The sequence below is a fragment of the Notamacropus eugenii genome, chromosome 2 (assembly GCF_028372415.1).
Source record: "Notamacropus eugenii isolate mMacEug1 chromosome 2, mMacEug1.pri_v2, whole genome shotgun sequence".
NCBI classification, from domain to species: domain Eukaryota; kingdom Metazoa; phylum Chordata; class Mammalia; order Diprotodontia; family Macropodidae; genus Notamacropus; species Notamacropus eugenii.
In genome coordinates, this window is record NC_092873.1 from 219,205,871 (window position 1) to 219,233,394 (window position 27,524).

Consider the following 27,524-nt stretch of genomic DNA (forward strand, 5'->3'; position numbering starts at 1 on the left):
TTCAGCTTTCCTTGATAATTTCTTGGAAGATTATGTCAAGGCTCTTTTTTTGGTTGTGTTTTTCAGTTAGAACAAAAATTTTAAAATCATTTCTCCTGAATCTATTTTCTAGGTCAGTTTTTCCAATGAGATATTTTACACTGTCTTCTATTTTTTCATTCTTTTGGTATTGTTTTAGAATTTCTTGTTTTCTCATAGTCATTAACTTCCATCTTCTCTATTCTAATTTTTTTCTTTTTTATTTATTTAACTTTTAATGTTCATTTTCACAAAATTTTGGGTTCCAAATTTTATCTCCATTTCTCCCCTCCCCCCACCCCAAAAAGCTGAGCATTCTAATTGCCCCTATCACTGATCTGCCCTCTCTTCTAACATCTCTCCTTTCCCTTGTCCCCATCTTCTCTTTTGTCTTGTAGGGCCAGATAACTTTCTATACCCCATTATCTGTATTTCTTATTTCCTAGTAGTAAGAACAATACTTGACAGTTGTTCCTAAAACTTTGACTTCCAACTTCTCTTCATCCCTCCCTCCCCACCCATTCCCTTTGGGAAGCAAGCAATTCAATATAGGCCATATCTGTGTAGTTTTGCAAATGACTTCCATAATAGTCGTGCTGTGTAAGACTAACTATATTTCCCTCCATCCTATCCTTCCCCAAATTGCTTCTGTTCTCTCTTTGGATCCTGTCCCTCCCCAAGAGTGTTGACTTCAAATTTCTCCCTCCTCTCACTGCCCTCCCTTCCATCATCCCCCCCCACCCTGCTTATCCCCTTTCCCCCACTTTCCTGTATTGTAAGATAGGTTTTCATACCAAGATGAGTGTGCATTTTATTCCTTCCTTTAGTCAAATGTGAGGAGAATAAGCTTCATGTTTTTGTCTCACCTTTGCTCTTTTTCCTTCTACTGAAAAGTCTTTTGCTTGCCTCTTTTATAAGAGATAATTTTCCCCATTCCATTTCTCCCTTTCTCCTCCCAGTATATTTCTCTCTCATCTCTTAATTTCATTTTTTTAAGATATGATCCCATCCTATTCAATTCACTCCTTGCTGTGTGTGTGTGTGTGTTTGTGTGTGTGTGTGTAATCCCACCAACTACCCAGATACTGAAAAGCTTCAAGACTTACAAATATTGTCTTTCCCTGTAGGAATGTAAACAGTTCAACTTTAGTAAGTCCCTTATGACTTCTCTTTGCTGTTTACCTTTTCATGCTTCTCTTCATTCTTGTGTTTGAAGGTCAAATTTTCTTTTCAGCTCTGGTCTTTTCATCAAGAATGTTTGAAAGTCCTCGATTTCATTGAAAGACCATTTTTTCCCCTGAAGTATTATACTCAGTTTTTCTGGGTAGGTGATTCTTGGTTTTAGTCCTAGTTCCTTTGACTTCTGGAATATCATATTCCACACCCTTCTATCCCTTAATGTAGAAGTTGCTAGACCTTGTGTTATCCTGATTGTATTTCCACAATTCTTGAATTGTTTCTTTCTAGCTGCTTGCAATATTTTTTCGTTGACCTGGGAATTCTGGAATTTGGCCACAATATTCCTAGGAGTTTCTCTTTTTGGATCTCTTTCAGGAGGGGATCTATGGGTTCCTTGAATACTTATTTTGCCCTCTGGTTCTAGAATCTCAGGGCAGTTTTCCTTGATAATTTCATGCAAGATGATGTCTAGGCTCTTTTTTTGATCATGGCTTTCAGGTAGTACCATAATTTTTAAATTGTCTCTCCTGGATCTATTTTCTAGGTGAGTTGTTTTTCCAATGAGATATTTCACATTATCTTCCATTTTTTCATTCTTTTGGTTTTGTTTTGTGATTTCTTGGTTTCTCATAAAATCATTAGCCTCCATCTGTTCCATTCTAATTTTGAAATAACTATTTTCTTCAGTGAGCTTTTGGACCTCCTTTTCCATTTGGCTAATTCTTCTTTTTAAGGCATTCTTCTCCTTATTGGCTTTTTGGACCTCTTTTGCCTTTTGGATTCATCTATTTTTTAAAGTGTTACTGTCAGCATTTTTGAGGGTCTCCTTTAGCAAGCTGTTGACTTATTTCCCTTCCAAATTTTTCTTCTACTTCTCTTACTTGATTTTCAAAATCCTTTTTGAGCTCTTCCATAGCCTATGATCAATTTAAATTTTTCTTGGAGGCTTTGGATGTAGGAATTTTGACTTTGTTGTCTCCTTCTGGTTGTATGTTTTGATCTTTCTTGTAACCAAAGTAAGATTCTATAGTCTGATTTTTTTCTCTTGTTTGCTCTTCTTCCCAGACAATTACTTGACTTCTGAGCTCTTTGTCAAGGTAGTTCTCTGTTTCCAATGAACGTGGAGTGGTGTACTGTCAGCTGCTGCATGGTCCCGCAATCTGTGACCCCAGAGCTGCAGAAACAGCCCCTGCTATTGCCCCTGCTGCTGCTGTGGTTACTACATTCTCCTCCACCCCCTTTGCCACCCTGGGCCTGGGGTTAGACCACTCTACCCTCTCACACATATCAGACAGTTTTTCTTCCACTAACCTTCCAATTTATCCTCACTGTTTTGGGGATAAATTGTTGTGAAGTTGTGAAGTCTGAAAACCACCACAGGTGCCAATGATTCAATTCCCCCACCTGCTAGACCTGATCAGGTCCCCTCTCGGCAGTTGCAGCACACTGAATTGCACTCTGCTCCCACTCTGGTGGAATAGATGCTTCCCATCAATCTTCCAGGCTGACTTAGGATGCAAATTTGCCTTACTCCATCATTCTGTGGATTCTGCAACTCCAGAATTTCTTTAGAGTCATTTTTACAAGTATTTGGTTGGGAATTGGGAGAGCAATAGCAAATCTTTGTTTTACTCAGTCATCTTGATTTCACCCCCCTGACATTTTGACAGTTTTAGTTATTGGGCTTTCCTTTATGTTCAACAAAAATCTACCTCTTTATAAACTCTATTTCTACCCTCTGGAGTGAAGCAAAAGACATCTTCATATCTATATGACAGACATTATACTTCTAGAAGATATCTTTAAGACCCTCTCAAGATTGTCCATACTAAACATCCTTAGTACCTTTAGTGACTCCAGTTCTGGCATTGGTTTTGATTTGTTCACCATCCTAATCACCCACATGGCTCTAAATCCAGTTTTCTTCCCACCAAACCATAGCTCCTGTGAAATCACTTCAAAAACGTTTGTTTAACTACCTTAAAATTGTTAGGATTTGAAATTTTTAACTTTATTTTGAAAGATAATTTTAATATGTAATGTAAACTTTTATTGATCGATGAACTGTTTATTTGAGGGATAAAATAGAAGTTATCTTCATTTTTGGGTTCCTAGCTTGGCCTAGTCCATTTTGAACTGCAAATAGTGGAAAATGTTCAATTCCAAGTAATACAGTTTTCACTTAAATACAATAAAAATGAGATATTGCTGCTTATGTTGTATTTATGGTTTTTAAGAATCAAATAATGATGATTTCAATTTTAAAAAAAAGCAGAAAATGCCTTAGGCAGTTCACAACAAATGAGGCAATTGCCTCATTTTCCCCATTTCTAAAATGGCAATAATAATGGTACACACCTCCCATTGTTGTTGGAAGAACAAAATGAGATAATATTTTTAAAAACAGTTTTAAAGCTTTATAGTGCTCTAAAAACTCTGGTTAATAATAAAAATAAATATATACCAAGCTAACTGAATATATGGCTTTTAAAGAGAAACAACAACAATAGGGGGACAGGTTATGGCAAATTTGAAAATCCAGCAACACCTCAAAAGTCTTCTATTAACATAATTAAAGACGAGTTTGACAGTCAAATGTCTGAAACATATGCAGTTTTATTACTTTTCTGTATCTATTTTGGACAACTGGGTGGTGCAGTGAGTTGAGTACTGGTCTTGGAATCAGGACTCCTCTTGATGAGTTCAATCCTGTCTCAAACATTTATTAACTGTATAGCCCTGAGCAAGTTACTTAACCCAGTTTGCTTCAATTTCTCATCTTTCAAATGAGCTGGAGAACAAAATGGCAACTACTCCAGTATCTCTGTCAAGAAATCCACCACCACCACCACCAAAAGGGGTCATGAAGAGTCTGATGTGACTGAAACAACTGAGCAACAACAAAATATCCTAATTCAGATCAGTCACTACCAATGTATTGCTAGTCAAAAACTCTACTTAAGCAGTGTCTCATTTGTGAGCATAGGAATTATTTGTAGGAAGATTTGCATTGCATCATTCTTCTTAGATTTTCCATATGATTGCCTAGCAAAACAAAATCTCTCTCTCTCCCTCCCTCCATATCTCTCTCTCTCTCTCTCTCTCTCTCTCTCTCTCTCTCTCTTTTTCTCTCTCTCATGAAAACATTTTACTTTTTCACTACGTTGGCAAATGTTTTTTTTACTGTGAACGTAAACACAGACCCAGTCAAACTACCAACATTTCTGAATTATTTTGATGCAAGTTAATGAAGTTTTATTCTTCAAGAAGGCTTATATTGAGTATCAGACATAAATCTTCTTGAATTCTTTCACTTTGGAACATTCTGCACCTCCTCAAAAATGTTAACTGTTGGAAATCATATTCATTTATACAATTTTTAAAAATTTTATTGACAATGGAGTTAAAGGGATGATTATCCAAAGAATCTTCTCACCCTGCATCCTACAGAGCAAATCAACAAACTTTATTAGTCCTTCTGATAAATCAGTCCTTCTATCTATACTTTCCAGATAAAAGGTAGAGAAGAACCTGAGTGTAATAATAACAGCTTCATCTTGTGACTTAAGTCGTGGAACAAATATACACGTATATGTGTGTGTGTGTGTTTATGTATGCATAATCTCATTAAAATAAAAATATTAAATATACAATATTTTTTCCAAAACTTTTCATTTCTTGAGGGATGCTGCAAATGGATTACTGACTCTAATTGGTGCTTTCCATCTGGGAAAAAAAAGACAGTATCATAATTAAATCCTTGGATGTTTGTGATATCACCACTCCTACCTGCCCCTCTTTTGCCCTAGCAGATGAAAAGATTCCCTAAGCTTCAGCCTGCCTTCCACCTGCCAATGCCTAGTAGACAGAAGGGAGCCAGTCAGTACCAGGTGGGAGAGTTTTGAATTGCACTCAATACAAAGTGTGAGTAGATTGGCTGTAATTTTCCAATTGAATATTTATACCAGACTCATTTCATCTTGCTTTTTGCAAAGAGATATAAGAGCTGGGCTCCTGTTGATTTCAGAGAGGAACTTTGTAGTTGGACTAACTCCATGGGTTATTAAACCAGATGAGAAGTGGGCTTGGAGTCCCTATCACAAAGATGCCAGGCTGACTTTTAATTTTTTTTCCATAGTAACTATCAAGTCTTTTAATGTCATAAAGATTGAAGTTACAAGGGAGTTCCCTGATCTCTCCTGGCATTGCTTATCATATGAAATATAACACAATCATAACTCTTGCTTCCTGGTAGGTTGGTATGTTAAATGTTTGTGTTTGTATTCACACACAACTCTCCTTGGTGTCTTGCTGTCTTTTCCACATCTTTTTTCACAGAGGTTTTATTTTTGCTTCCTAATGCCAAACACTTATCACAGTGCTCACTCATCACATTTCACTCACTGATCCCTAATGGCAGGTGTTAACTTCCTTGCACTTAACGTGAATGGGTTGAATAACCCCATAAAGAGACAGAATGTCTTGGCATATAAAAGAATGGAATACAACATGACTGTCTGTGGATGAAATACATTTGTCAGCAAGTTGAATTCTATAAACTAGGGAAGGAGTATGAGTGGGGCTGTCAGTGGGCTTTCTAAAAATGTGTCATGCCAGTACCAGATCAGAAACTTGAATCCACTTTTCCTGATTCACTATCCAGTGTTTTATTTCTAATAATTAATAAAAATGATTACATTTTTTTAAAAAATATATGGTTTATGTAGAAATACATAGAAAGGTGTTCATCTTCACCATTTTCAAGATAGACTTACATATTTTATTCCTGTATGCAGTATATTACCCTGGATTTCCTTTTGTTGTTGCAGATAATATCAGTATTTGCTTATAAAGGTTCTAAGCATGTTATCAGTCCTACAAAGAGAAGGCTTTAGATCTGATGACTGATGCTAGTAAGGATTACTCACAATACAGTATTCATCTTTACATTCATCCAGTTAAAAACATTCGTTCTTCACTGGTTGGTTTCCTAAATGATAGGAGCACCATATGTCTCTTGAAATAATGGAAAACATTAAGTTTTTTGCTGGTGTGGTCCATTCACTTTCTTGCTAAGTATAGGATAATAATTCTTTACTTTTTTAACTTTGAGTCTACAACTGATCTGAATGAAGTTTGAGCCTTACATCTTTCAAACAAAACTGCTAAAACATTTTGGTTTTGTTGTATTTTCCCCAATGAATAAAAGTTGTTTGGGGAGCAGAAATTATTGGTTGCAAATGAAACTACATTTTTTAATTAAATAATGGAAAGAACATTGATATTTGATTAGTGAATTGAATAAAATATTTTGTCCAGTGGAAAATGAAATGAAAAAGAAATAGCTAATTAAAAGGATTTGTTCTCATGAATAATGGTTGTAATAATAAAATAGCATTTATATAGTACTTTAAGGTTTGCAAAGTACTTTAATAATATAATTTCATTTTTATCTTCAAAACAACCCTAAGGAATAAGGACTATTTTTATTCTCATTTAGCAGATAAAGAAACTGGGGCAAAAAGGATGAAGTGGCTTGCTCTGGGTCATACATGTCTGAGATTGGATTTGAACTTAGGTCTTCCTGAGTCCAGGTCCAGAGCTCTATCAAAAAGTCATTAATTTGATAAAATATGATAATGCTTCTTTGAAAAGACTATATATATAATGTATCATATGTCTATAAGTATGTATATATATATTTATATAAAGAGGCATTTTCATCTAAAAAACTCTCATCCCTTTCACCTCATATTCCACTATCAATGGTTAATCTAAAAGGCAAAATGTTGAAGACCTGTTCACATTTGTGATGATGTAGAGAACTATGAGCTAACATCAGAATTCTCTCACTGCCTAATGTTGTCCAATGAACATGCATGTTGTATAAATAAAGAACATAAAGAAAAGACCCAGATTCCTTTCTTAAAGAGATTGTAGTTCATATGACAAGTGCCTAGGAAACAACACTGAAAGTAGATGTATGACTCCTTTGATTGAAATTAAATCTGATTTACTGTGTGACTCAGTTACTTAGTGCCTGTGTGACCTTGAGCAAGTCTCCTGATTTGTGCCTAAATTTCTTTTCTTTGGCTAAATGAGAAAAGGTCCTTGTCCTTTATATTCTTTAGCTTCAGTTCAATAACTATAAGTATTCTCTTCAATGGCTAGCCTAAAAGTGTTGCCCACAACCAAACATCATTCAATCAAATTCTGAATTCCAAAACACCAAGAAAAAAGAGTGGAAGGTATTATAGTCATTATATTTGTCATTTTATCTCATCTTAATTACTTTACCTGGCTTAAAATCTTGATTTTAAGCAAATCACCTCATTCTACATGCATTTTTTCTACCTTTCTATGATATGGAGAGAGAATAACATTATCGTTATTTTATAGACAGGAAGATTGAGGATATTAAGAGGTCTAAAGCTAGGTGGAACTTTTGAGGTCTTCTATTCCATCCTCATTCATTTTACAGATGAGGGAACTGAAATCCACATAGATTAAGTAATTTGTTCAAAGTCAGACAGGTAGTAATCCTCAGAGGTGAGATTTGAAGTCAGATACAGAGCCAGTTTTTTTTTTTCCCTTGTACCATGATACCTTCTCATGTCATCTTCCAGGTTAAAGAGGTAGTCAAGGGCAAATACTAGAACCTTGATTATATGGCTTCATTTATATGACAGACTGTGGTATTCACCAAATGCTGAGTTACAGAAACTGGTATCTGAAAAAAAGGGGAATAGAGGAATATAAACAATTCTACTTACTTTATGCAAACCTGTGTTCCTACTTCCAAATGACGGAATTGGACTAAACTTTTTAAAAATTTGTTTATAATAAACAATACAATGGATATTTTCTTGGCAGCAGTAAACTGAGAATGGGTAGACATCAAGACAATTTAAAGCACCTAATTTTTATAACTTCATTAATACCATTTCTTACTGGATGAACCCTTAGCTAGTCCACTTTTATTACCACCAAAAATTGGCAAGAAGCTAATAGGGACCAAATTCAGTGAGGGAACTTGAAACTAGAGAATCACAGTTGGAACTTTAGAGTTTCTTTGAATACTTCAAGAGTTCAGAAGGGTATTCTCAGCCTCAAAAGAGATCACAGTCCCTCCCTTGTTTAATAGATGATCTCTGATAGTTGTTGCAGTTGCAAAATTCCTCTCCCTGCACATGATGTGACAATCTAACGTTAGCTAAGTATTATTAAGAAGTATTGAGTAGAGTACTGAACTTAGTGTCATTAAGATCTGAGTTCAAATTTAGCCTCAGGCACTTACTAACTCTGTCACCCTGACCATGTTACTTATTCTCACTGTGCCTATTTCCAATGAGGAAATTTAGGGAGTTGGACTTGATATCCGGTAAGGTATGTTTTAGCTCAAAATCTATGCTTCTGTGACTCAGAGAAAACAAATATTCATTCCATGATCCACCCTGTAATCAGAATCCTTCCAAATGGGTGGGACCTGGTTTTGTTCATTTTCTCCTGAAATCCTGCCCTGTAACCCAGGGACACATGTTCAACACAATGAGGCATCCGAATATGACCTCATTGGTGGTTTCTTTGAACCTACGCATAAAATCATCTTATGTATTACCTGTAAGCATGGTTTTCTATTACTTTATACATTCGGGACTAATTGACTTTAATAAACCCTCTGTTATTGGTGGTGTACTATGAAATGTACTTTTACAGGTTTAAAATGCATTTTGCTAGGTTCTGGAAGCTACAAAGATGAGAAAGATATAGTAATTGCCTTCAAAGGGAGATAAATTTGCACAGATATTGCAATATAAAATATATCAATGCATAGAGAGCTAAAAACAAATTGAGCTATACATAAAAGATTTCATTTCCATTTGAAAGAATCACAAGAAACTCTCTGAATGAAGTGGCATTGGAACTAGAGCTGGAGGATGGACAGTGTTGGAAAAACATTTTAAATATATAAAATAAGTACATGTCATAGAGATAAAAGATATAGAACATATTGGTAGAAAACCGAGTAATGCAGTATAACTATACTTCAACTGTCTCTTTTCTTGACCAAGGTCAAATGATAAATGATGGATCCAGAGTTCAAACTCTGATCTTTGGACACCTAGTTCAGTGCTACTTCTCAGTGTAGAAGTAAAGACACCAAGAAAGTTAATATTCTACATCTAAGAAGAAAGGGATTATAATCCATGTTCTATATAGGCTCAGTTTTAGTTTGTTTGAGTTCAATATCCTTCACATATACCAATCCATACCCTGAGTAATCTTTAGGTTGCATTTCTAGCCCTTATTCATGATTTGGTGACAATTGGCTAGTCTTTACCCATCAGTGGTAGAAGACAGCTATCAAGGGTATATTGTCATCAGCATTCAACAAGCACAAAATTTCACTAACATGGAAATGAAAATTAAACAGACTTTTGTGATTATATTGATTAATCACCAGTGACCAATTTGCAGGAAGATTTGCTTCTTACGATAAAACAAAGCAGAGGAAATGTATTTTATATATCCTAGGATCATATCTTGCCTTTATGAAATGATTATTCTTGCCAACATACTTTCTTGTCCATATAGATGACAGACACATAGATGTGTCCACATACACACATGCATACATAGATACATACAAATGTGATACATGCCTGTTTCTCTTCCAAATCCTACCCCCACCTCCCCATATAGGCTGTGTTCCTATATAGGCTCATGAGCAGTATTAGGTCCTGAGTGATTAATGTATTTGTATTATAAAGGCTAAATGGCACTTTATCTTTTTAGAGAGGAAAAGTTTCTTTTTGTACAAAAATGAAATTACAATATTGAACAGATAAATATCATTCTTTTGAATTTGGGATGCAATTTTTTAAAATAATAAAATTTAATTATATACATTTCATTTTGTAATTTAATTGATGTAGAAAATTTTAGGTGAAGAAACGCCCTCTACAAGTACAGATAAGCAACTGTTCTCCAATTTAAAACCTTAGAGAGTTGTCTGGGGCATAATAACTTAAAAGACTGTCCAAGCTTAGACAGCCAGTATTTGTCACTGGCAGAAACTAAACCCAGGTCCTCACGAATCTACAACAGGGACCACCTTACTATCTACTGTACTACACTGCCTCTCACAGGTCTGGACCAAAAATGAATTTCTATTTGATTCTTTAAAGATAGAAGGACACTTCTTATTTGAAACTGTACTAGCAGCAGTGGTGGTAAAACAAATTATAGTTTGAGCCACAGCAGAAATCTTTTTTTAAGATACACTGATTTTTAAAATACCAATTTTATTCAAACTTCAATTTTCCTATCCTTATTATTACAGTATCTAGTAACAGTCCTAACAACTGTAACATAACTTACCACATGCCTGAGCAGAATAACATGTATTGGTTATTAAAGAATGATTGCTGGGATTTCAACTTTTTACTGTGCTGCTTCCTCCTCTAACAGGTCTATGGAAATGCAGGACCTAGCAAGTCCTCATACTCTTGTTGGAAGTAGTGATACTCCTGGTAGCTCCAAACTGGATAAATCTAATCTCAGCAGCGCATCAGTTACAACAAATGGGACGGGAGGTAAGTATACTACCCAGAAGCTGGACAGAATATAAATTTCAATGCTCGGTGCTAGGCATGTGCTAATAAACGAGTAAAAGTCTCCTTAATTAACACCAAGTCTCCTCATTATGCCCAAATATGTATTTAGAGAATGCATGATTTATTATTAGGTCAACTCTATTTCTCTTCTTTGTCATTTTCTAAAACTGGAAACATTTAAGGATAATAAACAACTGGTTCAGTTTCTAAGCACGTCATATTGCTGGGGGTTCACACTTCATTTTCCTATTTATATCTTTGAGAAGTTCATTTAAGGGTGAGAAAAGGGAGTCTTGCACACTGATTTCAAAAAAAGCAGACTGATAGATAGTGCATCCAAAGCATGGTTTTTGAACTCTGACTCTGAATTTAATAATAATAAAAGCTACCAAGAAATTGACTTAACCAGTGCTCACAATGATTGCTGAATTGGGAAAAACTTAAAAACAAGTGTTCAAAATTTTCTTTTCAAAGGGCAAGGTTACTGGTTATTTGTTCAAAATAGGGCTAACATTGTTACCTTTTAAAAAATATATTCCATGATATATATTATATATAATGTATATATATTCCATGTGTATAAGTAACATATAAATAATTGTTGCAATAAGTTAGAAATTCAAACTGCTCTGAACAAGAGACTATTCGAAGTGATCAGATACAAATTGGTGCCATGAAATGCTTTTTTAAAAAAATAATGATTATTTATCAACATAATTTAGTTATTCTAACTGTTGGGGGGGGTGGCAGAGGAAAGTCCAGTGTCTATATTCAGTTTTGAAATCATTTTCTGTGTGAAGTTGTGCACATCGTAAGTTGCCTGTATTAAAAAACTTTTCCACAAAACTCTTTGTAGCTTATTTCTTTTTCTTGTTTATAGATGACAATTTATCACTCGTTATGTACACGTAATTCCAGTTAATAGCAATGGACTTTTCTATGCACATAAGGAAGAAAGATTAGACCACATAGTGATGACTTTTAGATTAACTACAATTGCATTTAAAACTCAAATCAAGTACAAATATTAAGATTAAAAGACTCTCGAAACTCTGAAAACTTGTTTTCAAGGACACTAAAAATCATGTGCATATATTTGACTTGAATAAAATGAACCACATAAAATAATATTCATAAAAGCAAGACAGCACTGTTAAAAGACTTGGCTCAAAGTGCAAAAACACTTACAAGCATTGAAGATTATTCATAGACACTGAGCAGGCCTTCAAACAATGAACCATTATACCATTCCTGTTCTCAGGAGACACCATGACTGTTTTAAATACTGCAGACTGGTTGCTGAGTTGCAACACTCCTTCTTCTGCAACAAGTATGAGATACCATGGTATACTGCATGTGTGTGGCTGTGTGGGTTTGCCCTTATGGTCTGTGTCCTTATTTCTGTTCTATGGTTTGTGCCACGGCTGTGTGTTTCATTACTTTTAAGAGAGAAACAAGAAAAATAAATATAGTTTTTGCTTAACAGTCCCCAAATGTTAGGCTACTTTTCTACCATAAAAAATGCTTTTTATACAAAGATTTTTCAAAATATACACTTTTGGAGATAGGTGCGCACATGCAGCTGTCTTGAATAAACTGACCAGTTACTAATCAGTTAAAAGAGATATCTGGCTGTTTTTTTCAGAGCTGGGAGGGAGGCAGAGAGTGATTTTAAATTTTAAATATCCCCAATGTTTAGGGGTCCCCAAGTTCATGTAGAATGTCAAAAAGTTTCTGAAATACAATAACATTTTCATTTTGAATTATGAAATCCAAACACAGTCCATTAATAAACTATATGACATGAAGGCTGTTCAGTCATTTTGGTCTTACCTGGCTCTGTGTGACTCAATTTGGGGTTTTCTTGGCAAATATACTGGAGTGGTTTGCCATTTTCTGCTCTAGCTCATTTGACAGATGAAGAAATGGAGCCCAACAGGGTTAAGTGACTTGCCCAGGGACACACAGCTAATAAATGCCTGAGGCCAGATTTGAACTTAGGAAGATGAGTCTTCCTGACTCCAGGCCTAGCATTCTATCCACTGTACCACCTAATTGACCTGCATAAAAATTAATATGATCTTTAAAAGTTGGAGAGTTTTATTTTTTCTTTGTAAAGTCATCATGATGCCATTTTGGGGAACTATTTTGAGGACTAAAAAAAGGAGCTTTATATAGATACAGATATAGATAGATAGATATAGATAGATATTGAGAACTGAGTTACACTAATATTTACATTAATTTTACTTAATTTTTACAGTTAGAATGGGCTTAGTTTTCTTTAGGCTTCAGAATAATATTAGTAATTTCTTGATTAGAATTAATAATAATATTGTAAACATAATTGGTCCCTGATATCTTTTTTCATAGTTAAATTTTTTTTTCTATTCTCATTGCTAAAATCATAGTTCTGATCATTGGTTGAGCAAAATAACAATAGTTCTAAAGGAAGCATGATGTATTAATCTGAAGTGGCACAGAGAGTTTCCTCCATGGGAGTTACCTATAGCAAGGAAATCACAGTGGGTCTGGTTAAAAATAATAATATAAATAATAAATAATATCTTGCTAACCCATATGACTATCCTATTTTTGAAATGAGAAATTGAAATGTATTGTTATTTCAATAATCACTATATTTTAATTTTTTCTTAAATTTGCTGTACTTGCCTTATAGGAACACTTGCCTTCCTATTTCCCAGTGTTAAAATATAGTCATCAAACCACAGCTGTCAAAGATGGTTAACAAAAAAATTCAACTTTCACATAAAAATGAAAAGAATCTTCTTTATTGTAAATAGCTACAGGATATATACATTTATCAAGAAAAATGTTAAAGAAGTATTATGTACCAAAGTTGCTATCTAAAAGCAGAATATGATACTGGTTTTATGAATTCTTAATGCCCCTCCATAAGTGTTTGGGACATTACTTTTCTACTTGAGTTAAAATATTTGTAGTTTTCATGTCACCATATTTGAATGTGGAAAGCAATGAAGTCAACAGAGTGTTATAATGGCTAGTGCCCTGAGCCTGGAGCCAACAAGACCTGAGTTCAAATGTGGCCTTAGACAATTACTATGTCAGTTACTTAATCTCTGTTTGCCTAAGTTTCTGCAACTGTAATATAGTGTCTACTCCCAGCGATGTTGTGACGATCTAATGAGATATTATTATAAAGTGCTTAGCCGTGCCTGCCACATAGTGGGTGCTATATAAATGCTAGCTATTGTTATCAGAAACATTAAAATAAAGTTGCTATCAGTAAAAGTTTTAGAATCTTAATTTTAAAAGCTTTTCAGTAATTTTCTCCCACTGTAATTTGAGTTGTAAATCTATAAAAGTGAATAAATAACTCTTGCATAATAATTGAAAAAATTCATGTAATTAAAAAGATACGTCTTGTGACGAATTCTATCATCATTCATTTATTGTTAGGTCAATAACTAAAGTAAATTGATTCTTTAAATAACTTATTCCAATGGGAAAAATACACAAGGACTGAATTTAGATATGTGGATAAGGATATGGTATCTTTTCAATCATAGTCATCAAGAATATAGCAAGCGATTGAATTACTTTTCATGAAGTTACTCTTTTGTCGGTACTGTTTCACTGATGAGTTTTTCTCAAGAATTCAAATATCTAGGGATAATTATTTTCAAGTGACAAAGTTTTATTTTCCTGGAAGGTGTTAGTATAAATAACTGACCACTTTGACTAATCAAATACAATAATAAAAGTACTCAGATTAGTGGCCACAAAAATGATAGATTTGTTTTTAAACTCTGAAATTTATTATTTGGGGAAGAGGTGTATCAGAATTTAACAAAGGACAAATTTGGATTGGTTTCACATACATTTTTCTAATGTGATTGTACATAATCCAGTAGAAGTGTAGTATTTTAGAACTTCAGCAGTCAAGGAGATCTCTTGAATGTATTCTTCCCCTGGGAGAAAATAGTGGTACCCTGTACATAGTAGGCCTTTAACTGCTTACTGGATTGAACCATATATCTAAGAACAGCCAGGGCCAGTGGTATTAAAATTCAAGAATATCTCAATGCTCTTGATACAAATGTTATTTATGACTGTCATAATAGCTCTCATCTTTTAGAATGGTGTGCCAAATTTAAAACTTAATGATTATTTTTAGAAAGAAATCAACGTGGCACTCATAGATACTAAGAGGAAGGTATCTTTCAAGAAAATATGTTGACTTAGAAAAAATAAAACTGTAGGCTATTCCATTTATTAAGAGCATTCATAGTTTAGGAAAAATGTTGTTTATGACCTTGATTCAGTGTTGCATAGTGTGACCATTTTGACCCAACTGCCTTTGGTCTCTTCTTCAGAACAAAGACTGCTAGGTATTCCACATCGTGACTTTGTGGTACAGAGAGATGTCCAGTGGGAAATTTATGTAGGGACTAATCCAATCATCTTGAAATCTCTGACCAATTTAATCCTTAGTCTCCAGAGATGAAAAGCTAAAATGTACATAAATGAATCCAAATGTGGGATTACAGTACCCAGGACAGGCACTTTTTGAAGATAAGGCAAGTTGTCTTTGCAGTCCATTCATCTCAAAAGACAACCTAAGCAGATTGTTGCCAAGTCAAAATGACAGGTCTAAAACAGATTTCAAGGAAGAGGAGGAAAATGCAAAATTATCAATTCATTAGTTGCTAAAAGATAGCAAAATGGACAGGTACAACATTAACCAAGTCTACAGATTTAATAATTACCCCTTCCCAATAAAATCAAAGATCTAGCTATATAAAATTGGTTTGACCAATTTATTCTTCTCTAGCCTAGACTCTCATTCATGTTAGCTACTTTGCTATAACAAGCTGGTTGACAGTGAAAATGTGGTGTAAATTGATGGCTTTGTCCATAGAGTCTTTGTATGTAGCATTGTACATATTACATTCATATTTACAACCACTTCTCCCCATCTCATATCTTGCTCAGAAATCATGGTGGTGAGTTATATTTTAATCAGTCATTTTTATCCTGTAGAAAATTTCATCCACAAAATTGTCCCTAATAGTCATGGTCATGAAAAAAAAAGTTTGTTTTTCCCAATAAACTAAGTGATTGATTTGTTAGATGGACTAACTATAAGAGCTTTAGAGTTTTTTTATTATAGAATTAGTGTGTCCCCTACCTGTTATGGATATACATTCCTCTTACAACATGAAAATAGTGTAAAAAAATTCAGTGTTTTTAAAAAACTGTAGTATTTTAAACTAACATTTCCTTGCATCGTGGAAATTAACCCCCCCCCAAAAAATCACAATATATAGCATAGAAATCTGATGAGCCTAGCAGCATATTCCTAATAAGTTAGAACTAGGAAATGTTTCAAGTTTTGAATAAGTTAAAGAATAAATTAGTTTTCTATGACTGAAATATCCTAGACAATGTATATTTAATAAGTAAATAGATGATAAATATTTATAAAATGGTTTCTGTGTGTTAAGCTCTAAGCTAAGTGTTTGGGATACAAATATAGATAGCCCCCATCCCACTCTCAATATCTATATGGATATGATAGCTATGTACACATACATATATGCAAATACACATGCCTATATACATATATGTATACATCTCTATACATACACTATACATACATTCACAAACATATATGTCTATGTATATATGCATACATTACATATTCATATACACATACAGAGAGTTCCTTCCCCATCTTTACCATTAAATTAATCTTCCTTTTAGAATAGATATTCCACTGTTTTTAAAATACAGTATAGCTTTGACAATATAACTGAGTCACAACACTCACTCCTGATATGTCAAAAGTCTTTATAGACCATAGTATCTGCATTAGCTTTGGGAGAGATTTCAAGTTTCCACATATTAAACAAAAGGAGTAGATTTAGATTATCTCTGTTTGATCCTATAATTATTTTAAGTTTCAAAGAACAAACTAATAGCTACAACTTAAAATGTTTTAATACTTTTGAAAATACACACACATTTCAGTATAGTGAATATATCTTGGTGTTTTTCTGCTTAAAACTATGTCCATAAGCCCTACTCCTCTCCTGTAATACTGAATCTTCTTTGTCCAACAGCAGTTTACTATATATAATCTTGATTATTTGGAGGTGATGCCTTGTAACTGGTATGAGGATATGCGTAATGTACAGTTAAGAAAGGAAGCATAACTATATATGTAACCTTAGTATTTTTAAGCTTCATAAAAAGATAAGATGTGTTAGTATAGGAAAGAGGCAGATTACCATAAGTGCTTTTATCCCTCATGCCTTCAAGTAAGCTCACATATAACAAGTGGAATGTTCATTACCAATAGCTTATTTCTGATGTTTTTTATTTCTTCAGAAAATGAGAAATATTAATTCTCATTGATTCTTATTTTTTAAAAAGCAAATATTGCTATCCTTCTTGTACAGATGCCATAAAGGTTTACTTAATTCCAAAGAGGGCCAAAATTTAAAATTCCTGGGTAACATTTCCTGACCATATTTTGTTGATCATTTATTGTACTATTTTTGTCACAAATATCAAAAGTTGAAGAATGTGTTGCATCAAAGAAAATAGCCATTCTGTCTGTATATGTCCATCTGTGTACATCCACAGGGTTAGTCCATAGAACTGAAAATGCTAGTTAATTGGAAATCTTAGCATTCAGGTAGAATCACAACTGAACCGTTAATTAGTCAGTCAGTCTGACTTCCTCTTAAACATCTCAAGATGAAGTTATCAAAAAAAATCCATCCATATTTTCTAATGTGTAACAATTTTCATAGTCGGGAAAATTGTTTTTTTTCCTCATCATGTGTTCTGTGCTTCCATCATTATTGAATCTTTAATGAATATGAAAAAGAATCATTATTCTCCAAAATATAAATCTCCTTTGTTCCTGAAAATTTTATACTAGCCCTCAAGAAGAAATGAAGTTCCTTGCCTTCAAGGATGTTATATTCTAGTAGAGAAGACAAAATATAAAAAGAAACTGAAAAATTGGGAGAAGGAAAGAAGGCATCCATACTGCCAAGTTGGAGAAAGTCTGCATAATTAGGAGTGGATTCCAGAGAGGAATGAAGGCATGATTGGATTACATAATTTTCTAATGGAGATTCTGAGAGAAACCAGTCAATTAGAGGAATAGAACACAGAGGCAGAATCTCATATAAGTTCTTCATGCCACTCAAATTGCAGATTAAAAAAATGATTCTTACTCAAGTATTGATCTGATGAGTTCTGATTATTTGGAAGGATTGCCTAATTGTTTCTGTGTGCATCCATTAGGATTATTTTTCTAATAGAATAGCATTGCACATATATCTTCAGTCTGTGATCAACAATGACACTTTGTATGTTTTTTTCCACATACTTGGTCATATTCAACTCTTTCTCACCTTGCATTCCCACAGGTTATTGCTGCTGTTAGACCATATTATTCCCTCTGTGACACAATGATCTCAAGGGATGCTAAATAGGAAATTATTCAGAAACAATTAGGTTTCTATCTTTTTCTGCCTTGACATTTTCCAGGATCTTTTCTACAATAGGAAAAAAATGCAAAATCTTTATGCTACAACACAATGTATACATTGGCTTTAATATTCCTCTCCAAAAAATAAATATTCTTCTCCAATAAATACAGCTGATAAATAGAGCTGATAATTTGTGATGCACCTTAACACCCATAAAACATGTTACCAAATCATATACCTATATAGAAATTATATACCAGGATATGCAAAATCACATATTATATCTAAGCCTCACTATTTGGAATTTCTTAGTAAGTTGTGTCTCTACTTAATCTCTTCTAGAAACAGAAAATATATTGGTGGGAAATAAAATATCATTTCCTATCTAATGCATCAATTAGTCCTCAGTTCAATATCTTTACATAGTCTTATGTTTTATTCCTGTGCTTTTTAATGGAATTATTGGAAAGATCAAAGAGTATCTTTTAATCATGAGTAAGACTGAGTAGAGAGGAGTGACCAAATATTTCTTCAATCTCTTAACTAGAAAATCAGTGTGTCAGTGGTTGAGCTAAGAATTAAACTGCATGTAATTTTGTTTTACTTAAAATTAGCTGCCTTGTAAAGCTAGGTTCTTAAGGAAATTAGTTAGCCAAAGTGTTCTGAATTAAGTTCTACATATAAATGCATGCTTTAGAAGATGAATTAATAAGACCTTACCAAATTTAATTTTTTTTCCTTTGCATGCACATGCTATCTAGAAAATCTCACTGTCAAGCTGGGTTGAGATTGTGTATAAAAATTTGGAAATAAAACTCATGTCTGCTTATTCTTCTACATAGTGTCTCTTCTTGCAGTCAAAACAGAGCCCATGAACAACAGTGAAACAGCCACAACAACTGGAGATGGAGCGCTTGACACTTTTACTGGGTCAGGTAAAGCCTTAAGCTCATGTGTTGTTATGTACACATTGGCGTTTTCATCGTCCTTTCTCATAAATAAGCCTCACAAATACAACAGTAGCTGCAGCTGTTAAAATTCTTAGAATTGTAAATGTTACTTTTGCAAAGTGAAAAAGAAGAAAAAAACACTTCCCTTTTAAAGAGAAGGCTAGTAATCATAAATCCATGTTTTCAAGAATTATACCTGGTTCTACAAAAAAGATTTTAATCAAAATAGAATTTTGTGTATTTTGGATACCTTTTTAAAAGTTAACATTGAAGCTCTCATGACAATGAAATAATCATAGGTGGCTTCAGTGGGAAATATTTTATATAAAATTTTATGAATTTAATAAGTGGATTGTGCTAATCATAAACTTTATCCTTCCATCATTGATAGTTAAATTATATAAAAATTGCCTTCTATCCGTGACTCAGAATGTAAAATTATCCATTTGATCCTTTCTAAGTAACCTCGTTTCCTCTGTAGATTTTTTTAAACTTCCTCTTTGTAAGCAGCTGAGTGAAAAGTATTAAAGGTTAATGGACTGCAGGAAAGCACATGTTGCTTGCATTAGAACATTAAATTGGATAGTGCTACCTTTAATATTAATGCATCAAGGAGCACAATAGTATAACTGTAAACATCAGCCCATTTTAAATGTAAATTACTGTGTAACTCCCAGCAGGTTAGCAAATAAGCTGACTTAGTCCAAAGTTTTACAAAGGAAAGTTAAATTACTCTGCCATTCTTTTAGTTCTTTCTGAAAGTAATGGATTTTACATTGCCTAAGAAGGTGAATATTTAACATATAAAGTAAAGTAATAGAATTTGGCTGGATGTTATATGTGTATGCACTTGTATCTTTATAGAGCTATGTGTGTATGTGTGTGTGTATGTTAATGTACTTATGCTTTATGCCATGAAAATTTACAACATTCAACAAATAAAAGACCTAATAACATATTTTTCTAGCTAGCGGATATAAATGATATTCACCGAATTTCAGTATCAAAATAAATGGAGACTTACTACTCATGCACAATAATTAGTGGCAGAAGCACTATTAGAACCAGGTCTCCTGACCCTAGACCCAGTTTTCTCATCAGTACATTGTTCTACATATCTAATGTTAATTTGCCCAGAACACTGGACATGAAGTTAGGGAAACTTGAGATCAATCCTTCCTCCAACATTTACTAACTCTATGAACTGGTGCAAGTCACATAATTACTACTTACCTCAGTTTCCTCATCTCTAAAATGGACACAATAGCATCTACCTCCCAGAGCTCTTCTAAGTACAAAACAAGCTAATATTTATAAAACACTTTGTAAATCTTAAATTACGATATAAATGTTAGTGATTGTTGTTAACACTAAGATTGAAAAAGAAAATTCTGTCCCAAAAATGCATTGAATGCAGATGTCAGAAAATCAATTAAAATTTTGTAAAAACACAGATAGAGCATACTTGCAAACAGCATAAATCATGTATGTATAAATTCATGATATTTTCTACCAGCTCAATAAGCAATTAATCTTGCATTTTTCTGCTACTGGAAAACATTAATATAATCCCCCAAGCTAAGCAAATATCTATGCAAAATTTTGGAGGAAGGGAAGGATAAAATTATAGAATTGATAGTGTAATTAATTAGCATCTTAAGTCACTTAGAATATGGAACAATACAATCCTATAATAATATTAATTATCAGAATGCTTCCTATGGAAATTAATCCAACAAACTCATTTTGCAAATGAAGAAAAAGGGACTTAAAATGTTAACGTTAATAGCTGTGAATAACTTATTGATACCTCAGTAAGTGCTTGTAATCATCTTATTGATAGTTCAGTGGCAGAACCAGGTCTCCTGATTCCTTAACATGATCCATTTATTATAATATCATTCTATATGAACTGGTGTTACAATTGACAGATAAATGTATATGACCTCATGATGCATTAAAATCTTATGGTCAGCATACTTGAGCTATCCTGACTTTCAGTATACTTCTCCAATATAATTTGGTATCATAATACCAAGTTATTAGCTGTTTATGATGATGATGATGATGATGCACTTAAATAGTACTTTACAATTTGCAAAGCGTTTTTCTCATGACAGCTCCTTGAAATAGTATAAGTATTATCCCCCTTTTACTTATGAAGGAACTGAATCACAAAACAGTTCAGTGAATTTTTGATGGTCATATACTCCTTTGAGTGATGGAGCTAGAATTTATATAACTTTGAATTTATAAGACATCTGCCTCCAAAGCTAAAGATATTATGGAGAATTGAATGAATTCATTTTCAGAACTTATTAGTCAAGGGCTAAATTTACTCACTTTATTTGATAGCAAGGAATTTCATTATCACAAAAAAAACAAAACATGAAGGCGATGGTCAGTGTCCCAGAGTCAATCACTGGCAAATGTGAAATGAAGACATTCTCTTAAAGCGATGTTTGCTATTGGCAGAATTATACAAGTACACCCTCAATTTGGACAACTTATCCAAGTAGACTCGACTTGATGAAGTCACATACCTAGGATCACATTAGCTTTAGACCCATGTATTAGTTACCTTTATGTCTGGGTGAAGTAGAACAAGATATGTTTGCTTTTTTTAAAGATCATGTGTTGCTTTTGCCCACCTGATGACACTTAGCATGTAAACATCTTATCTTTAATCAGGCAAAAGAAAAGTTAAGTATTCAGATTACAAACAAAGAAATGTGTGATGCTTTTATATTTTAAATTAGATTATTTATAATTAGGTCTTCAATCAATTAATGAATAAGCATTTATTAAATACTTACTATGTCTCTAGGTACATTACTAAGCACTGGGGATACAAAAAAAGAAAGAAAGAATGAAAAGAAAAAGAAGATGAAATAAAGCTAGTCCTTGCCCTCAATAAGCTTACAGTTTTGATGGGAGAGAACATGCATACAAATTGATAATATAGCTACTTACAGAGGCGGTGGAGATAGCCTTAGGAGGGAAGCATCAGCTCCTGGGGGTCCAGGAAAAAACTCTTGTAGAAGGTATTGTGTTTTATCTGAGTCTTGATACTCCTGTGGGAGCATTTTCAAAATGGTGTCTAGATTCACAAGCTAAAGGAAAGAAAAGCAGAGTAGTCTTTAATTTCAATATATATGGGATTGCAGTAATATTTGTGAATGTACGCATATATAAAGATATACAAACATTACTGATGTCTTATTTGAGGAAAAGGGAAGTTCATTTAGCTGTTGTTAAATTTCTATCCATCCATCTTTTGCCACAGCTTTGCAGTAAAGCTTCATATTTTCCAAAGCTGAGAAAAATGGATTTTTAAAACACATAAATTTCAAGTTTGCCAATTAGTCATTGAGACAAGTGGGTATAATGATGTTTCATCTGTTCACATTTTTGGTTAAAAAATGTCAGAGGCATAATTAGAGGAGGGTTAAAATTCTCTCATGTGCATCAAATAAGCTAGACTTGAATTTTCCATGCCATACTATTAGGTGGTATTTACTAAGTTCCCACATTATGGTACACACAGTATTTTGCTCTTAAAAGAGTTGAATTATAAATCTTAGTCATTTTAAATGCTTGATAGTAAAAAAAAAATTGAATAATGCAAGGGTTCTTTTACTTTAAATTGCATAAAACATCATTTATGATTGTTGCTTTGCTGAAACTATTATCATTTAGTCAAAATACCACTGACCAATATTTTTTTTAATTTTTCAAATCTGATTCAAAGAGTTCTTGGAAGGGTAGATTTTGCATCATTGCTTTAAAAACTATTTAAATGTACTTTAAAGATTCAGGGCATAAATGTAAAAAAAAGTACTTTAAACCTGTTAAATTCTACATGCTTATAAAGCAATAGATCACAAGGTCCCTTAATGATATTTGGATGTAGAAATATATCATGTTTCATAAAATAGTTAGGAACCTAAACCTATTTGTCACTTAAGCAATTCTGAAGGTTTGGTTCTGGTATTATTATGAACAACTTAGGAAGGATTTAGTACTTTGAAGTATAACTATGATTGATTAGACTAAAGTAATTCCAGTGCTACACGGTGTACTACTTTAATCTTTTTGAAAAGTGAATGAACAGCAGATGTCCTAATAAAGACACTCTGTATGTTTACCCAGTATGGATTTGCTCTGAAGGGATTGGTTCAACACTTTAGTGTACATGTATTTGGAATACATTTGTCTTAGTCAAGACACATGGCTAAAGGAAAAAGAAGCCTCCAAACTATTAGAATTAGTCCAGTTTGGGGAAGTATTCATGGATGAAATATAAATAAGATCTGACTATCACACTTTAAACTCTTCTTGGAAGAGTATTTCTTTTGATAGCTTAGAGATACCATGGCAAAAGTGACTGCTACTGTATTATCAAAAGTTTGTGCTTTTATTTTTTTAAAGTGTTACCATTACTGTTATGTTAAAATGTTGCATGTGTGCTTATGGCTAAGGAATGATTTTCACTATCCCAAACTATTAATTCCCTACATAATGGATTAAAATGGCAAGGCAAAACTGAATATAACTAAGTCAAAATTTGAACACTAAAAGCTTAACATTTGTAAACTTCAATTTGGGGGAGGAAATTGGATGTTGGAATAGATATACACATGAAACTGTTCACTGCTTCTTCATTTGATATTAAAATAAATATTTGTGATAAATTGTAACATTTTCTGCTTGTGAAACTTCAATAACTTACTTTCACAGAAATCTATATTGATTTCAAATGATTTGTCCAAGTTGCTTTCAGAAAACATTTTCCTCTGGAGGAAAGCTTATTTTGAGGAGTTTGAATGCCTGTATTCAGTGCCAGTATTAAAAATCACTGTCAAAAGAAATTTTGAAGAGAATTGTTACTTGAGATAACAAATATTGCTAAAATAAATTTTAATGCTAATACTTATTATTTCATTAAAATTGTTATCATGTACCTGAATGAGATATATTTATGTTGCATCTTTTTACATATTATTTGTTTTTGTGTGTTTTGCAGTAATAACAAGTAGTGGCTACAGTCCCAGATCAACTCATCAGTATTCCCCACAGTTATATCCCTCCAAGTAAGTGATCATTTTTTTCTGGAGTGTCAAAACAATTAATCAGAATTGTTTTATGATTTTACAAAAATCTCAGTTTATAGATTACAAATATTTGGTAGGGTAACTAAAGATAAAGCTTCATGAAGTTCTGCTGGGCAAATCTAGATGTATAATTTTGTTTTGGAAATGTTAATGTCCATATTGTCCTAAGAAAAGTAATAAATTCTGGTAGATGATGCAGTTTTTAGCAAAACAGGTTCAACACTGGCATGTTATATTCAATTAAATTTAAAGATATAATGTTTAATCAAGCATAAACATCTTTACAGTTACAAGTTCAGACTTTACTGTTTGAATTATGAACATTTTGGTGAATAACTAAATCTTTTAAAATATTATTGGTTTGAAGCATTGTGGCAGACTTCTAGTTATGTTTCATTCTCTGAGGACAGTTTGTATTTGGGGGAGGGGGGAGATCTACAGTTGGATTGTCAGGTTTCAGATATTTCCACGTGTAACAGCAAGTACCCTGGCATACATATGAGGACCTGCTGTACAGGTTCTTGGATCTACCCTTCTAAAAGGAAAGCAACTTTTCAGAGGTCAACAACCTACTTTAATCGAGCACATATATCATTCACTTAGTTCAGGGGAAAAAGTCAGCACTAAGAACTTCAGAGAAAGCAGAAACAGAGAAATAAAAATGAACAGACAGGGCTTTCAGCTGCATGATCATAAGCAATACATTCATCATAGACCAATAGACAGATCCAACTGTCTGACCATTGCATACATACACAGTTACCAGAGAGAGAGAAGCACCAACATCTGGGTTTTCAAAGCCAGGAGGCCAAACAAACGCCTTCAAAGAGTAAACTCACCTCAGAGTACATATACACTTCTAGGAGTCAAAGGGCATCACAACCCTCAAGAACCAGTGCCTCATTAGAAATTAACAAAGGGTGTGAGCCTTCCTACAAAACAAATCTCCCCAATCAAGTTTAGTGGTTAGACTCATTAATTGGTGCCGAAGATCTTTAACTCTCAATAATATAATTAACATTATACCATGTATACTGAATTTTAACACTGTTTAAGAGATAAATCTAGATTTACCTGGAAACAACTCTGAGTTCCCAGGATTTGGATTTTATACACATACATACACACACACACACACACAAACATGCATATGCACGTGCACATACACACTCATAATATATCAATATAAATTCATTATGACTATTTTTTAAGAAAGTAATAATACAGATAAATAAAAGTTGTCATTTTCTTAGGCATGAAGGATTGCATAACCAGATATAGTCGTTACCTTAAGGGGGAGCAGAATAAATTGTAATGCAATTCTTTCCCTTTTCTTTTGTCTCACACTTCAAGTATTCAATTGCATGTGTACCTAGGGAATGGAAAAGTTAAGAGAAACAGACTTTTGGGTTACACATAGCTTAGGCATGTGACTTCATTCCATAAGGCATTTTGACATGTCCTTATTTGAGGCAATCTATCATAATGCAAGATTAATCTTACTTTTTTTTACCTTAAGGATATGAAATTTTAGGCATTTCCATATAGAGAGATGTATACATTATTCTTTTATTATCCATGGGAAGTTTTTGATGTAAAACATTGATCTTAATTTTTGTTTTAAATAAAACTTAAGTAGTGCAGAATTACATTTTTTTCATTTTAATGACCTTTTTATAAGAATTTATAAAATAATTCTAACCCCAAACCACAATATATAGTTTTAATATTTCAGAGAGAATAATATGCTCATAAAAATTTATAGTGTTGTTGCTTTGGACTTTTCAGCTAACTTTTGGTTTATTAACATAATTAAAGTTATGACCCTAAAAGTGGGAAGCATCTAAGGTATAACACTGTGCTATCATGATCATATCACTCAACCTGTGCATTTTGTGCAAATGAAATATAGCCCATGCTAAATATGGAGAATTATTATGTTATTGCCAATGCTGGTAACAATATATATACACATATGTGTGTATGTATGTATGTGTGCATGCATATATAATCTCTTAGCACTAGAGGGAAACTTCAAAATCATCATGTCCAACAATTTAATTTGTCAGATTAGTAAGCTGAATTCTAGGGAAGATCAGAGACTTGACAAAGATCACATAGCTCATTTGTGGCAGAGCCACGACTAGAATTCAGTTTGCCTGACTTCTAGTCCAATACTCTATCCATTGCACCACAAAATATACAATTAAATTAAAAATTGCTGTTCAGTCATTTCAGTTGTGTCCAACTCTTCATGACCCCATTTGGGGTTTTCTTGGCAAAGATACTGGAGTGGTTTGCCATTTTCTTCTCCAACTCATTCTACATGTGAGGAAACTGAGGCAAACAGGGTTAAAGTTACTTGCCCAGAGCACATAGTTAGTAAGTATCTGAGGCTGGATATGAACTCAGATCTTCCTAACTCCAGGTCAGTGCTCTCTCCACTCTACCACCTAGCTGTGCAAATTAAAGAGACAAATTCTCATTTGGAATTTTAAATGTTTTATTATTTGAAAGTTGATAAGCTGTTTTAATGAACATGCAGTCTTTGTTGCCACAGTAATGCTATTTTTCTGATATTTAGGCCCTATCCACACATTCTTTCTACACCAGCAGCTCAAACAATGTCTGCCTATGCCGGACAGACTCAGTATTCAGGAATGCAACAGCCAGCAGTGTACACAGCCTACTCACAGACAGGACAACCTTACAGCTTACCCACTTACGGTATTTTGCATCTTATTTCTATTCTTTCATTATAAGTGGGAGACTGCTTGTGCCATTTGCAACAAAGGATTCAATAAGTTATTAAATTGCTTTCAACATTAATTACTCACCCAGATTTAGGTGTGATGTTGCCAGGCATCAAGACGGAGAGTGGACTTTCACAAACCCAGTCACCGCTACAGACGGGGTGCCTCAGTTACAGTCCGGGGTTTTCTACCCCCCAGCCAGGCCAAACACCCTATTCTTACCAAATGCCAGGTGAGTGGCTATGTGCTAACCACGGCAGAAGATGACTTCATAGGCTATAGGGAAATAAAGTCTCTGATAGAAGGACATTTTCTATGGTGTTTGCAAAAGTTCATCACATAAGACAAGAAACAGATAGAAATATGAGGAAAAGCTTTAAACGTACCTTATGAAAACTGA

At 33.6% G+C, this 27,524-nt stretch overlaps 1 protein-coding gene across 8 annotated transcripts in view; it reads left to right on the forward strand.

Annotated features, from left to right (window-relative positions):
• EYA4 (EYA transcriptional coactivator and phosphatase 4) overlaps positions 1–27,524 on the forward strand; it is a 315,711-nt gene that overhangs the window by 224,198 nt on the left and 63,989 nt on the right. For 6 of the 8 annotated variants that reach the window (XM_072643383.1, XM_072643385.1, XM_072643382.1 and 3 more), the window contains 5 exons: positions 10,669–10,793; positions 19,150–19,242; positions 24,284–24,350; positions 26,956–27,098; positions 27,213–27,356. In XM_072643383.1, the coding sequence (XP_072499484.1) occupies positions 10,669–10,793; positions 19,150–19,242; positions 24,284–24,350; positions 26,956–27,098; positions 27,213–27,356 (572 nt within the window). Of the gene's footprint in view, positions 1–10,668; positions 10,794–12,075; positions 12,160–19,149; positions 19,243–24,283; positions 24,351–26,955; positions 27,099–27,212; positions 27,357–27,524 lie in introns of all 8 variants that reach the window. The other 2 variants (XM_072643389.1, XM_072643386.1) reach the window with 2 other exon arrangements.